Below are 15,243 nucleotides of genomic sequence, written 5' to 3'. Positions count from 1 at the left end.
TCGCGATTTTCAATATCTGGTTATCGTTTAGTCACGAGGAAACAGGTAACGGATATTATAACTGCATATTTACTCTTACATTTTTAAACCCGGTCCTTTTAAAATATGAAAACTTTCCCGGAGTGTAATTCTTCGATTAAATAATAGATGGACACCGTTGATAGGATTAAAAGGGAATAAAGCTTGATAACAGGAGAATTTTCCGGATGAAAAACAATGCACCGCTCGGAACTTTCAACGAATTTTTTAACCTCCTCGGATATATTTATACATACGCAAACATTTCGTTCGTTTTTAAATTCATCGACCAAAGACAACATGTGCGCATATTATAAATTCTTTTGGGATTTATTTATATTAAAATAAACATTACAGATTTTAAACGAGAAAAATATGAAATGCTAACCTTAAAAAATTTGTTAAAAATTATTCCTCGAAAATTTCTCTAAACTACAAACAATACATTTATCTTAACTTAGCCTCCAATAACGAAATTTTTCATATGTTTACTTAACACAAACTGCGATATATCGCGCGTGTCTCTCCTCTCTCTCGTAGTAATATTATTAATAATGCAGTTGCGTGTTTGGATGTCGCAGGCGTGCGCAGCATTTTCTCGGATATGTTCGTGCAAATAACGAACAAATGAGGGGCGTGTTGAGAAATTTTTATAACCGCCGTTCACCCTTTTGTACTTGATAACGGATCTCAGAAATCTGAATTATAGCCACCTGCACACGGATTGTCATCGTTCGTTAAATAAAAATTGCTGCGACTATCTTTCGCGCCAGCTAATGCGTCCGCACGATATTCGTTACTATAACCATTAGGTTGTATTAACCTAAAGTTTGCGATGAAAATTTGAGGCAACCGCAACGCGTTGAAAAGGAAAAAGATATTCCAGCGCAAACAAGGAATAAGCCGGAGGACCAACGGGAGAAGGAAACAATAGAAGTAACGTCCCAGCGGTGGAGTTTTTGCTTCAGTTGGATACTTCTTAAATATTGCAGAGATTAATCAACTCGCGACCGTCCGCGGGCGTAATGCTACGCCACTTTTGCAACGTGGCCGTCTGTCAGTGGTGAGAGGAGGCACGGTGGGGGTAATAAAGGGGCGGGACGAGACAGACAGACAGTGGTGGCGGCGTGAAAATTATGCGCACACATTTATAAAACATTCACAACTCGCTAAAGATGAGGGACAGTCGCTTCAGTCTGGATATTTTAGGATCAAATTAAACGAAACCCTTTAGCTACGGTTCGCGTAAAAAATACACCGAGTCCACTTTTACCGATTTTGTATTATCTCGATTGATTTGGAGTAGTAAAAACTTTTGAATTATTAATCTTTCTCTAATGGAATCTATTTTGAACAAGCTTTCGAGAAACGATCGCTCGTGGAAGGAAATTGTTATTTTTGGAAAACGAGAACGGTGTTAGACCTCGGTCAAGAATAATAATCAAGAAGACGTGTACGACTCTGCAACTTCGGTCCAAAATTTCGACTGCATGATAGTCTTTATAAATAGTTATTCGCGAAGAACGATCGATTTTACAGCATCTTCTCAGTTACACCACGAACGGACTTCCTTGTTGTACATTTACAAGTTGCTCCAAGTGTGTAACACTATCCACCTAAAACTTTAACCTGACTCGCCCCAGTTTCTCTAGGATAATTTCACGACCAGGTTGGCCGACTTCCGAAAGTCCTGGAGGACCATGTGTCATCATAAAACTAGATGGATTAAAACCAGTCAGTGCTGTAGGAGCCTCCTGGTCCTACGGGAAGAACCCTGTGCGTCCTGCTGCCTGGACGTCGGAGTATCCGAGTGTCAGGATGTCCCAGGTGGCACAGACATTAGCTCACGAACCAACCACCGTGTTAGACTGACGGAGATGCTGTGGTTTGGCTCTTCCGTTTCAACGAAACCTGCACATTTCTAAAAGCCTGATGACATTTTACGTGCCAAGCTGTCTTCGTCACGTGCTTCCTACTGGACTAGGCAAAATCCATAATCGTTACTTAGGGTCCCTTCTGCGAGAATTGCTAGGTCATTCAGTTTTGGAAATTGTTTCGGGTTTCTGAAGGTTGAGCTGTTGGTGTAGTGAAGAATGTTTTAACTTTGGGTATTTGATATTATACTTAGTAATTATGGGTCTTTAGAATTTTAAGAGACTGTGGAATTCCAGAGTCGCGAGAGTGAAAGATACAGTGGAGTTTAAGACAGAAATTCTGTATATGAATTTTTTCCTCTTCGAAGACGATATTTCGAAAGAGCTTCCCGTTGAAAAGATCCGTGAATGCTTATTTAAATACCGCGATTCAGTGCGGAGTCGTGATATATCCAGGAGTAAAAGAGCATTTTGGAACCGGTACGGTATAATTGGGCTCCTCCGAATTGTATTAATCTCATCGCGGTAAAAAGTAGAGAGTTCGCGAAGCGAATATGTTTCGTGGCCGTGGTTTTTCGCTTTGAGGTTCGTTCCAAGTGAATTCGTTGTCAGAGACGGGCCAAGTTTCGCTCGGCAAGGATTCCTTTTTAACGAAGCAAAATTAGAAAAGGGTTGCTCCTTTAACGGATAGGACAATTTGACGTAGAAGAGAAACGTCACTCGACTGTGTCTCAATTCGTCGTTTCGACTCGACGAGCTCTCGGAGGCTCGAAACTGAAAAAGCAGCCGGCAGAACGCGGCAGACGATTTTAAATTTCTTGCTTCGGCTTCTCTGGCTCCTCTTTTTTTCCCTCCCTCTTCTCTTTCACGTATTTATGAGTTTTCTCGGCGTAGCGCGGCTGTGTACCCTTTCGAAAGCGGACCGCTTTAATTAGCAGAAATTAGAGCGGCGGTGGAGAAGAATCCGCGAAAGAAGATGAAGAAGAGAGAAACGCTTTTCTTATTCTGCTCCCGAAGCTTCGCTCGAGCGGTTCATCCTAGCGAGAAGGATGAACTTTTGTGCCGCTTTCCGCTCGGCGAGTGGTGTTAATCACTAACTACAAAAACGTTGACACGGCGCTGCAAAACGCGTTGTTGATTTTGACGGCGGAGAAAATTGAGAATCCTGTAGCAAAGAGCTTGCTACTGCAGTTTTGACAGCTTCTTAATTACGTTGCGTGATACGTGTAAACGGATTCGATATCGTTCGGTGCATAATTGACGAGCAGTTTCATAAGTGTTTAAACGGAACAACACTTTTCTAGACATTCTTTCTAATTTATGCAGAGTCGGTAAAAACGAAGCTGCGGCTCTTCGACTGCAGGGCACTCGACCGAAACTTTGTTTCACTGGGAAAATTCCTGAAAAGCTCTCGACTATTAACAAAATCGAATTCGCTGAAAGTTCGAAGATAGTTTCCATTATTTTTTAGTTGCTTTCCATAACGAGCGTTCGACTCGTCCGAGATTTCCTGCAGCTGCGGCTAATGTAACACTCGAATCAGCGATTTGGTTGTTCGAAATTTAATATCGTGGCTGACACCGTTTCCTGTCGCCCGTTCCCGCTTTACGTAACTTCCACTTCCGTTGAGAAAATCGAATAAACCCCGGGCAACATCGTCCGTTACCGCCGGTTGATAAAATTCTGGCCCCGCTTCCTGTTTATGGGCTGCTCGAAAATCCAGAGGAAAGGCGGTTTCCCAACCGATGTAATTTAGTTAATTCCACGAAATAGCGGTTAGGTCGCTAGTCTGAGTTTCCTTCTCCACGGAAATACTGTTTCCTGTGTTATCCAGAAAGTCCTGAACGTTCTGGAGAACGGATCGGGACGTGGAATCGGAGATCCGAGCGAGTCTCGAATTCCAGCTACGACCGGATCCGATGCTGCTGCCAATCTTACGGATGAACAATTCGGTTCAACGCTGTTTGCTTGCGCGAAACAGAATGATATCGAGTTTTCGATAATCTGTTTAGATTACCGATCGCCCGTTCTCAATCAACTTCCCAACTTTTACCCTGTGTTCTATTTGGTATATATTCACCGGTGAACGTCGACATTCTCCAATTTCGCTCTTTCACGGTAACATCTATTCTCTTTAAAACGCAGACTTTCGATACACGCTCATACAATATTAATTATTCTGTACTTAATGACTGCGAGAATACGATTCCACTGATGTGAAGGGTTATTCGGTTGACAGGGTTAGAACTAAAATCGTGTACGAGATCGTTTCTAAAAAGCACGGTAAAAGGTTTCGAGCAGGATCGAAATTCAGCGTTGATCAACACCACCCTCCACCCTGGATCTGTACGGTTAACGATCCATTTCAAAAATGAAGAGTTACAGCGGTACTGGCTCTCGTGCAAATACACGCGTGTTTTATCGCGCGACTCGCGATGCGAGGCGACGCCGGGATTAAGCGCCACTCGCACAATATTTATACGTCATTCTATTTATTGGGTTTCACGTGTATTTACACATAAATACCGATGTTTCGGTGTATGGAAATCGTGTCAATATTGTATCGATAGCGCGGCCAGGTCGCGCAATATCGCAGGACCGGTATCTATCCGACGTAATTAAATGTCGCGTAATGATTGACGAACCACCGTGTCAGGGACAGTTCGATCTCTCTTTTTGCAACGATGGCTAAATTTTGCCACGTGAAAAAGTCCTACGATGGAAGAAAAAAGAAAACGTAATGGATCGCCGTCTTTCAACGTCCGATCGGATGACGCTGCGCGATTAAAAACCAAATTAGTTTGTTTATGGCTGTCGCGGGATCCACGTCCAATTACCTGACTGACTGCTTACGTTGCGCTGTCATTCCGAATGAAGCTTGATTTGTCTTCTCGACTGTGGTTTGTGAGCTGCGCTTTGCATCGAGTTCATATGTATATTTATATGCATACGAGTATATTTCTCATTTCCATATGAGATTTGGAAATTTTGGAATTTCACAATTGTAGAATCTAGATACCTGTAAATTAAAAAATTTTCTAATTTAAAAATTTGAAAATGTAAGGATTAGGAAACGCATGGTATGTAGACAGCGTGAATATCAACGCGCAGTGATAGAATAAAAAGAAGTATGTCACATGGAAATACAACGCGCAAGACTACAGTGGTGGACAACGCAAAAGTACAGCGCTGATCGGCACAGCGATGTCAGTGCGAAATGAACAAAAATTTGTTTGAAAATATGGCAGGAATTTTCCGCCGCGATCGAACCGATTTTGCCTGTAATGTTTTATCGTATTTTCACGGAACTCTTCGATGCACTTTTTGCCGAATAAAATGGAATAAATATAGCTGGCCTATTTTCGAACGTTAGTTAATATTATACCTTGATCGTTTATTCAATCCGTACAGAGAAATCCGAATTGTTATCATTTGGCAAAACGTTAACAGACAGAATAATCAATATTTGACGATACGACCAAAATTCACCGCTCTCTGTGTACGCTTATGAAGTTGATTTAGTGTATACGATATTGCCAAGCAAATAGGCCACCTCGTAGATATTCGATTGCTCTTTCGCCCGTTGTTTATTTAATCGTCGACAGCCTATAAATTTGCGGTCCCACCACTTTATTTGACCCTTTGTTGTTTGACGCGTAAACGCAACGCGATTAAATGTAACTCGCACACGCTGAGGTTACAGGTAATACACCACGAATAAACTGAACGGAGGAACAGATGTTGCGAATTTTCTTGCGAATTTCATTTTTGAGTCACGTTTTTCGATCAAACAAATATCGCGACCGAATCGCAATATTGTCGTAGCAAGCTTCATGGCGTACATTCTTTTCTTACGCACGCCATTTATACACGCGAAAGTTCTGTCGAAGTACAGTGATTCTGTACATATTGAGGGCTTAGAATTCTCTAAGTTGCCCCTTCAAGTTATAATTCAATCTACCATACTTGAGATTTCACAAAATTTTCTGTATTTTTCTTACACTAGGCTACCCACCGTCTCCAATTTCGTTCATTCAGAGCGTCGCAATCGAATGAACCGCGTTAATTCGACGCAAACCGCTCTTCGAGCTGTGGAACGTATCATTTATCCCACTCGAGCACAAATAGCCATTAAATCGGATCCATTCGCGCGACTGGCAAGCGGCTATACAATTCCCCCGTCTATTTCGTGGCGGACAAATTCATCGTCGCCCTCGAGCTCACCTTTTCGAGCGTCTACTTCGCCCGCAGCCACCGTCCTCCCTCTTTTTTTCGCGTCATCTCGACCGAATGCGCTCTTGCCGCGACGTAAAAGGCCGGGATTTCTGTTCAAACATTCGCCAAGTCTCGCTTCAAGCCTCTCTGAAGCTTCATGGAAATTCATGACCCGCCTGACCGTTTCGTGGCGGGCAGCTTCCCCAAGTTTTCGGACTGTATTTGAGCCTGTACTCTGCAATGGACATTAACGCGTTAAATGTCACAGTGAAAACGGACACGTGTGGTAAGACGCATTAAAGTACTTAATTATTAAACTTGGCTATCTTTCACGGTTAAGCTAACAATTTGTAGCGCAACGTGAACACGTGCTGATATAACGCGTGGTCATATGGTTCGCAGCGATCCAACGTTTGATCTATTGTACACAGCGCTTGTAACGCTTCGTCATGCTACGAATGACGATATAAAGCGTCACGATATACCGAGTGATTATTCGACGTTGATACAACACGAAATTATTCGATGCATGCCGATGTTATGCTCCGTGACGTAATACCTGCTAAAACGCGTGCCAATAATTCGGCACATAACATATTACGATATTACACATTGCTATATAACGCGAGGAAATCCGACGTATTTAAAAGTGAAAGAGACACGATTTGCATCGTCGATATTTTAATGGTAACATAAAGTGATTCTACGTGTCAAATACATCGTACAATTTTTTAATCGTAACATTTAATGGCTTAATTAAAATAAAATGATATTTCGAAGCAAAGTGGAAAAACATCGACTATGGTCAGACAGAAAAGCAAATTCGTTGAACGCGTATCGCAAAGGACACACATCGAACGGGAGTAATTCTATAAAAACTGTCTGGCCAAAAAAAAGAGGGAGAGAAAAAATGAAAGGGTGAAATTAGTCTTTATCACGAATTTTCGTTCGGCCGTTCGTGGACGGTATTGCATTCCATGTGGGAGAAATTGCATTACTTTGGAAAAACGACGTTAAAACGAGCCCTGAAACATGTGCCGACGATATTTCTTTCGCGTGACATACCAGCTAGTCCGATAATGAAGTTTCTGCCTGTCGTCGGTCGTTATACAGCGTAAAAATGTCCAATGAAACTCTTCTTTCGAAATGGCTATTAGCTACGAACTGGCTCGATGCATCGATTTGCATCCGTCCGCTTTGAACCGGCCGAGCCGCTCCCTAAACACTCTTGCTACTGGGACGACGAATACATTAATAGAGGATGAAGCGATCGCAAAATGAACTTGTATCGGTAGTCGATATCGTACTGATAAAAAAAACCCGCTCTACTGAAACATCTGGTAAAGAAAAGATTTTCGTGCGCTTCAAGGTATTCGTCGGATAATCGCCACTTTCGTGTTTCTCTTCACAGTTTCTTTCTGGTTCTACCAGATACCGTAGTAATACATAGATAGAAGAGTAATTGAATGCACAGCGACGCAACGATTATAACAACGCGCGACGATACAAGAGACGGTGACACAACGCATAACGGTCCACAAGTAATAAAAGAAAGAGAGTTTGCACGAGCAACACCTACCTAAATGAACAATAACCAATTCAATCCCTGTTTCGTTAACTCGTCGAGCTGTCATCCACGATACACGCGTTTCGATCGGTTCCGAAGCTTCCCTCGATTGTCCGACGCTTTTATTGTCAGCAGACACTTTTTCGAAATGCAAAAACGAAAAGAGCGGGCTGGCAACGAGCATTGGCGAACTCGAACAGGAACAGACGGAGGGAGAGAGCAGTTGGTCGCATCCAGAAACGGAAAATTCAGGCGGTCCCTCAATTATTCGTGGACATCGATCAGTTGCCTTGGCGGACGGCGACGTTTCAGACAAGCGTCGACGGCGCGACACGGAGCGGAGCGGAGTGGAGCGGTGTCGTGCACGTGGAAAGGCAGTTTGGCAGGGCATGTGTCTCGTGAAAGAAACATCGTCGCCCCGACCGTCTGCGCGTTCTAATGGCTGCGGGGTTAATCGCCACTAGGAGGCGAGCAAAAGCCGGAATAAACCCGCGTAAAGATTTATGAACGCCCTGTGAAAAGAGGAGATTGCCGATTCGACGACGCGATTTCATCTGTCCGCGAGGGATTTTCGTCTGGCTCGTGATTGTTTTCCGAAGAGGCCGAACGATTGGATACGGAGAACTCGAGCGTGTGGAACGAACAAACTGTTCGCTGAAAAAAGCAAACACACGATTATTCGGGAACTGTGGAAAAACTGCAGCGATGCAACTTGAACAACGACGATTATTTACGGCTACGAAACGGGGACTTAAACATCGTTTAAACGGCGGAAGTCGCTGAGCCGATCGATAAATGAGCATCGCGTAATTAACGTCTCAAACGAATAATATTGAACGTACATGAAAATGGAGCTGGATAAAAATATTCAATTTGTTAATACATCGACTCGAGGGTTTGAAAGGAGAATCTGCCGGCTTAATTTTTTTTGGACGCTACTCTAATTATGAATCGAATTTGTATTAAAGTTTGAAACGAGTTGAATGAAGATTTATGATAGCCAACAGGCTACGCTGAAAAAGCAGGATCCAATATTGTCGATCCATCGTAGAAAGGAGCCCTTCTCTTTCTTAATTTATCGACTTTCATCGGTTCTCTCATTAATTATTTTCACGGATAAATGTCGCGAGTAACCAAAGTCATCCATCCCTCGGTAATCCCCTGTGGAAATATTTTTTCAACCGGTTTCTTTAACGGGAATTCCGGTGGGAAAACAAGAAAATCTATTTTAATAATATTTGATGTTTGAACGCGGAGTACAACTCGCTTTGCTGAATCGAATGAGGTAAATTTCAAGACGGAAGCGAAGAAACAACGTTTGCGGATAGAGGTACCGTGGCCAAAGCGGCAGAAAATTACCTATTGCAACCCTTTCCCTTTAAAACGAAGGAAATTAAACGGTCGTGCACGTGCAGGATGTTACTGAAATGTCGTCGAGCTTCGCGGGGTGTTCCGTTAATTGTTTTACGTTTCCTTGCGGATCAAAAGGAGAAATTGCCATTCTCGTTGAACAAACGTTTTAACTAATTTACATGGCATTTGGCCGCGTTGAGGCTGTGTCAAGCAACGCGTGGCGATATACTTGCTCGTATAACGCGTGGAGATACAACGCGTGGTAATTTCACGCTTGGTGACTTAATACGTAGGCGATACAATGCGCAAGAACGTGTTGTTTAACTTTTGATCATTTAATACGTGGCAAATAAGGGATACATGTACGAGCACAATGTGGTAATACACGCGTTCGAATTCCCAAGAGAATGCTAGTAAACATTTCAAACTACAGTAACTTAAATAACCTGCATAGAAACTGCATATAAATGTAAATTAATCTAGATGAAAATCAATTAATCTTACAGAGTAAGATACAAATAAATCGACCTGATATTTTTTTAAAGAAATCGTCAGAAAAATTTGAAAAAAGAAAGATGCAACGTTATTGTACCGTAAAACAATTTTTGCCGCCTTTGAACACGTTTCCTCCCAGACAAAGAGCTGTTTAATTAGAACTCGTTTTCCGTGCGAATACATGTTTATAAAACGCGGCTAATTTCCGTCTTTCGAAGGCAATTAAATTCGCAGTCGATATCGCAAATTTTACGCGAAACGGCAAAGATGGCGAACGGTATTACAGATACGTCGGTATTCGAGCTAATGAACGAGGCGAAATAACAAAACGAGATCTCGTTTTGTTCTTGGCCTAGGTGTACAAGAAAAAAAGAGCAACTTCCATTTTCTCTCAGCTACTACGATAATGATAATAATAATAATAATAATTACGAGCCCTTTGGCCATTTCAGCCTCTCGTGACTCCTTGTCATTTCTTTCCTCTTTGTTTTTTCCGCTTTTGTTTCTCGTTCCTTTTTTCCTACAGTCCGTTGGCTACTTTTATTTCCCCGGATCGTAAGAGTGTATCGGAAACGCGGTCGTAAATCGTCGATGAACCGAGCCAACAAGCCGATTTATTCGATTTATTCGACGTTAATGCCCGCGAAATCGAAATCCCGCCGACCACGTGTACAAATTTGTTACGCGAGATCGGCACGCGTCGATTTAGTCGACGATTTACAGCCTGAAAAAAATGGCCAACTTTTGTTTTTATCATCTTTCATCGAATTACTTGTTTTATTTTTTCTTCCCGGGTTTCTTGCTACTACCGACCTTTCCCACTTCTAATTCCATCAGAAGTTTCACGGAACGGCAACTTTTTTTCACGCAACGCCGCGGGAACATTTTGCCGTTTACTTAAAAATTGTTGCCAGAGCGAAAGGTTGTTGTATCGAGACTTTGTTCTCTCCGTCAACTTTTGAAGGATCGTTTGGAAGTTTAACGTTCACTGCCCTCCAACTTTTCAAGATTCTTAATTTCAATATCTTCAACAATAACCGAGTCAAGAAAAGGATAATAGTTTTTTTTCACGGAGGATGTTCCATTAAAATATCCGAAGTACGGATGCTCCCTATAAATCCACAGATACAAATATACAATGTACTTAACGATACAAATATATTCGTGTTAATGATAATAGAGAGGACGCGAAAACTCGTATCGTAAATTGAGGCACGTTTCAGCGTTCGCTGTAAACTGTTTGAAATCTCTCTCCTTTTTCCCTCTCCGCGCGTGATGTTTTTTTTAGAAGTACCTCGTCGAAAAAGAGGGTTTCGTTTAAGCGAGAAACTTGCATCCTGGATAAAACGGGATCCTCTGCGTAGGATTCTGTTTATACGTTTATGTCGAACCCGACTGTTTGTTCCGACGCAACTATATTTGCACGCTCGACCAGGCTGAATCAATTTCTGCTTTTGGTTTCAGTGGCCCTGTACGAGGGTGAGCAATTAAACCTGACGAGGATCACGCGCAATGAAATGGGCGCGTATCTGTGCATCGCGACCAATGGCGTGCCGCCAACGGTCAGCAAGAGGATCACCGTGGACGTCGAATGTGAGTAACAATCAAATCATTTCGACATATTCCACAAATTTCAATATAATTCTGACACAACTTTCATTTTACTAACTTTGCCACGATCAAACTATTTACGAGTAAAGTACTTTTCATCGAGAAAATTAATTATGCAGTGGCAAATATCTATGTTACCGTGAAAGACCGAAATCTGGAGAATGTCGGTGAACATTCACCGGTGAACGTCGACATTCTCCAATTTCGGTTTTTCACGGTAACATCTATACTAATAAAAGAGCTGATCCAATTGCATTACTTTTCGAAAAGACAACTATCACAGAAGACTAAGAATCGATAATCACGTTTTGCTAGCCAAGAGAAAGCCAATGATCCAGTAAAAGTATCTCGGACTTTTCGAATCGTTTACTCTGTCACTTTAACCTGTCCATGGCTGGTTAGAATTTGTATAATGCCACCCTGGAGACTTCGGGGAGCATTAAGCGAGACGATCGCGGGTCCTTCCGTAATCCTGCAAGGACACCCCGAATCCGCGCGTTGATCGAATATCTTTTGCCACGCGTTCCCTCCCCGGTAAGCCCAGATAACCGTTTCACCCCTCATTTTTCACTTGCCACAAAAAGTCCATCCACCGCGAGACCCTTTATCGGTTCTATGGTGATCGCGTCGATGTACGAAACGGGGAGTAATTTTCAACACCCCCGTAATTTAAGATAAGGAGTTTCGTATAAGAGGATAGCATAATCTGAAGGGCGCGAGTGAAAGAACGTGATACTTTTATTTAGGGTCGGGAATATTGAAGAGTATAGGGTCTAGAGGCCTAAGATTTAACTGCACTACATGGTATTTAATCTAAACTTTGAGATTTAGGGAGATAAAGTCACAGGATTGATTTCTTCGTTTAGAAGTTTTTTCGAAGACAATGTAGAGTTTTTAAATAAAACGAAGTTCGTAATTAGGCCCTAAGTACAATACCCAGTACAAGAGGCAACTGTCTACAACAAGCTGGTTAGAGCAACTAACATCTAGTCAAGCCGAGAAGTTCATTGGAATTTCTTTAAAAATTGAACATTCAAAGATACTGCAAATACGACGCGTGAAATCTTGTTCGGAAGGCATCGCGAATACAGTAATACATGATGGTTATCAAGAGACGTCTACAGAAAAAGATAAAAATTATTCAAAGAGCCGAAACAGGGGTCAGGCAGGTAACAAAAGGTTGCGGAGGTGGGGTTGAACGCGAGAGACACGAAAGACAGTGTTTTCTCACGGCAGTAAATAAAATATGTCCGCGCCCTTCTAAATATTCAAAGGACAGAGTCGACCTGTCCCATGGCATCTCGCTTTCCTCTTGCGTGTACACAGCATCGCGCCAACCTGACACGAACGAATGGAACGCATAAAAGGGAAAAATGACCATGAGCGACGGGACGCGAGCTTGGCTGCTATTTCCCTTGGGTTTTCTCTAACGGCACATCTGCCCGCCACCCATTCCTTCCTTCCTTCCTTCCTTCCTTCCTTTCTTCCTTCCTTCCTTCTCGGAGATTCGTACACGGACTCGCGAACCGACCTTGCAATTCGTGAAATGAAATTTAAACAATACACGCCCCGGGAAAACGGCCGGTTCATTTCGAAACTTTTCTCGTCGGACTTTTGTGGCCTGAAACTTGAACCCCGAGTATCGGCTTTCACGTATCATTGGGCCGCCAGATGATTTTCTGCGATTTGGGAACGGAGATACGAAGCACGGTATTTTCTTCTCTTGTTTGCTTTCGAGCTTACGCTTTGATCGATGGAAATTGAGTTTTGACCGAGCAACGTTTTGTGTTTCTTTCCGCTGTTTTCGGTGGCCAGCTTTTGACGCGGCGGCCGCCACTTACTTATATCACTAAAGCAAAACATGCGTGTTTCCATTTTAACGAATTATCAAAGCATACCGCGGCACAACAAAAAGCAGAATAGAATCCATCGAGTTTGGTAATATCAATACGCAATTCTGTAATCGAGTGTTTCTTTAATCAAACGCACAGAAACGTTTAATCAATTCTCCATTAACTCAACGACAGAATTTACATGTCGCGATCGATCAATCTTGAATCGCATCAATATTTAAACGACGTGTCGTATGTGCATTTAAAGTTCGCGTCGTCATCATTTTATCGAACATGTATATCCATAACGTCGAAAAGGTTAAATTGTTATTGATACAGGAAATTCTGGAAGTATAAAAGCTCGCTTCGTACAAAATATATGCGAGCTATGCATTTTTCAATCTCATTTGCATTACCTTCTATAAAAGGGTATCGTTCGCATATATTTTATATTAATAATATTCGAGACGTTGACACAGTATCGCACTGTCGGACCCTTTGTTGCCAACAACGTATCAACGCGAACAAATATATTATCGATAAAGTGTTCATAAATTGTTTGGAGTCACAAATGACAACGTTCGAAATAACGAGTTGTTGATGAAAGTTTGAATTGATAGTTGTATAGGGATTGTAAGAAAAAAGGTGTTTAAGAACCGGGGGGTTGAAGGATGGTGGACGGATGGGGAACGTAGATGGAGTCGATGGTGGGAAATCGAGAGAAGTATGCGTTAATTAGGGTCAGCGCTGGCAATTTGTGGATTTGTGGCAAGCCTGGTGCATACCGCCGATGGCTGGCCTCGAGAGATAGTTGCAGCCCCGCGTGCTCGACGTTATTCGTCTACGGTTAACCTCGTTCGTTTGCTGCCAGTTTTGTTCTCGCCTACCCGTAGGCCTACCTTTTCCAGCCATTAATTGCTGCAACCTGCGAGTGCTCGTTAAACACGATCCGTTGTTCGATCATTCGAGTCTCGAAAATCTCTGTTTTAATTCCCGTTAAGTTCGTTGAATCTAAGCGAATACGTGCACTTTGCGATTGGAATTGCAATTGCAGTATAATTCTCTATTTCGTATAAGATCAAATTTCGTGCAAACGTGAAGTGAAGATATCTATTTCAACCTTTTTCACTTTGAACTCTGAATGATCGTATTATCTCGAATCAATACATTTTCTATGGAGGGTCACAGGTAACCCCGTATAAACAGATATCGCTGTATTGTCTTGAGCTGTGGTCCTACCAAATAAAAGGGATTGAAGAGCGTCCCTTAGCAGTCCCTATTTTCCATAGATTTTCGAAACACGTTCCATGATATAGTTTCGGTATAGTTTCTCGCAAGTGTGGCGTCTTGTACAGTAACCGTAGTCACGTTTAGAAATTGGATCGACGACAAAAGTTGGTCAAAATTACCCAACTCACCCCGAAATTAATTTGTAAACTAGTTTCGTAACGATTCTAATCAAGCCGAACGAAACTGCATCGAACAACTCGCGAGTTCGCGTTCGATTAAACAGAATTTCGAGGAAAAAATGGGGATCCAGTAGCAGCGATTCCGGAGATCATCCAATCCGACTTTGACTCCACGATTTCCTTCCTAATCCGCGCTTCGAGTGACCCTAACGAAGTTTGCCGAAGTTTCCATGTTTATTCCGGTCGAGTTAAGCGACGAACGTCGTGCCATCATTTTCCGAGAAGATGTACTTACATTTGATCAATTCCGGAAAAACGGGAACCCGGACAAGGAAGCTCCGGTGTCCTTTCAATGCTCGAACAGAAACTTGGAGGTGGAAACTTTTTCACCTGAAACCTTGTTTCGTAGTCGAGGAGGGGTCGAGCTACGAAGCTGGTGCACGGCTCACGAGTCGGAAAATTGTACCGAAGCAACTCTATTTGCTCTTGGGAAACAGGATGGAAACGAAAAGATGGCGCGATTATGTTAAACGATGCCACGTTATTGTAGTTGGCGAAACTTCTCATTTCATTCCAGCGCTGGAAGTTCCTTGCCCTTCTTGTCGTATTAGTTTCTAGTCCGTTGATGGAGCTTTAAATCCACTTTTCAGGTTAATGGATTTCAATTGTTTACGTCTGCTGTTATTATTCTCACATAACATTGATAACAGAATATTTAGAAATATTATATACGTGAAATTAAAAATATTACATATTTTATTTTGCATAAATTCTTGTACCGATAGATCACCTAGGTTTAAATGACTACAGTTCGAATGTAACAAGTGTGGCGGTTATTCTACGGTCATTTGATGTATCTTGTAAGTGAT

At 42.3% G+C, this 15,243-nt stretch overlaps 1 protein-coding gene across 7 annotated transcripts in view; it reads left to right on the top strand.

Annotated features, from left to right (window-relative positions):
• The window catches only part of LOC100875297 (Dpr-interacting protein delta), a 228,498-nt gene that overhangs the window by 182,534 nt on the left and 30,721 nt on the right, over nt 1-15,243 (top strand). For all 7 annotated transcript variants that reach the window (XM_012286375.2, XM_076535191.1, XM_076535190.1 and 4 more), the window contains one exon: nt 10,987-11,115. In XM_012286375.2, the coding sequence (XP_012141765.2) occupies nt 10,987-11,115 (129 nt within the window). The remainder of the gene's footprint in view (nt 1-10,986; nt 11,116-15,243) is intronic.

The sequence above is a fragment of the Megachile rotundata genome, chromosome 9 (assembly GCF_050947335.1).
Source record: "Megachile rotundata isolate GNS110a chromosome 9, iyMegRotu1, whole genome shotgun sequence".
Classification (NCBI taxonomy): Eukaryota; Metazoa; Arthropoda; class Insecta; order Hymenoptera; family Megachilidae; genus Megachile; species Megachile rotundata.
Note: the sequence above shows the minus strand (reverse complement) of the source record. Positions and strands in the feature narration are given on the sequence as shown.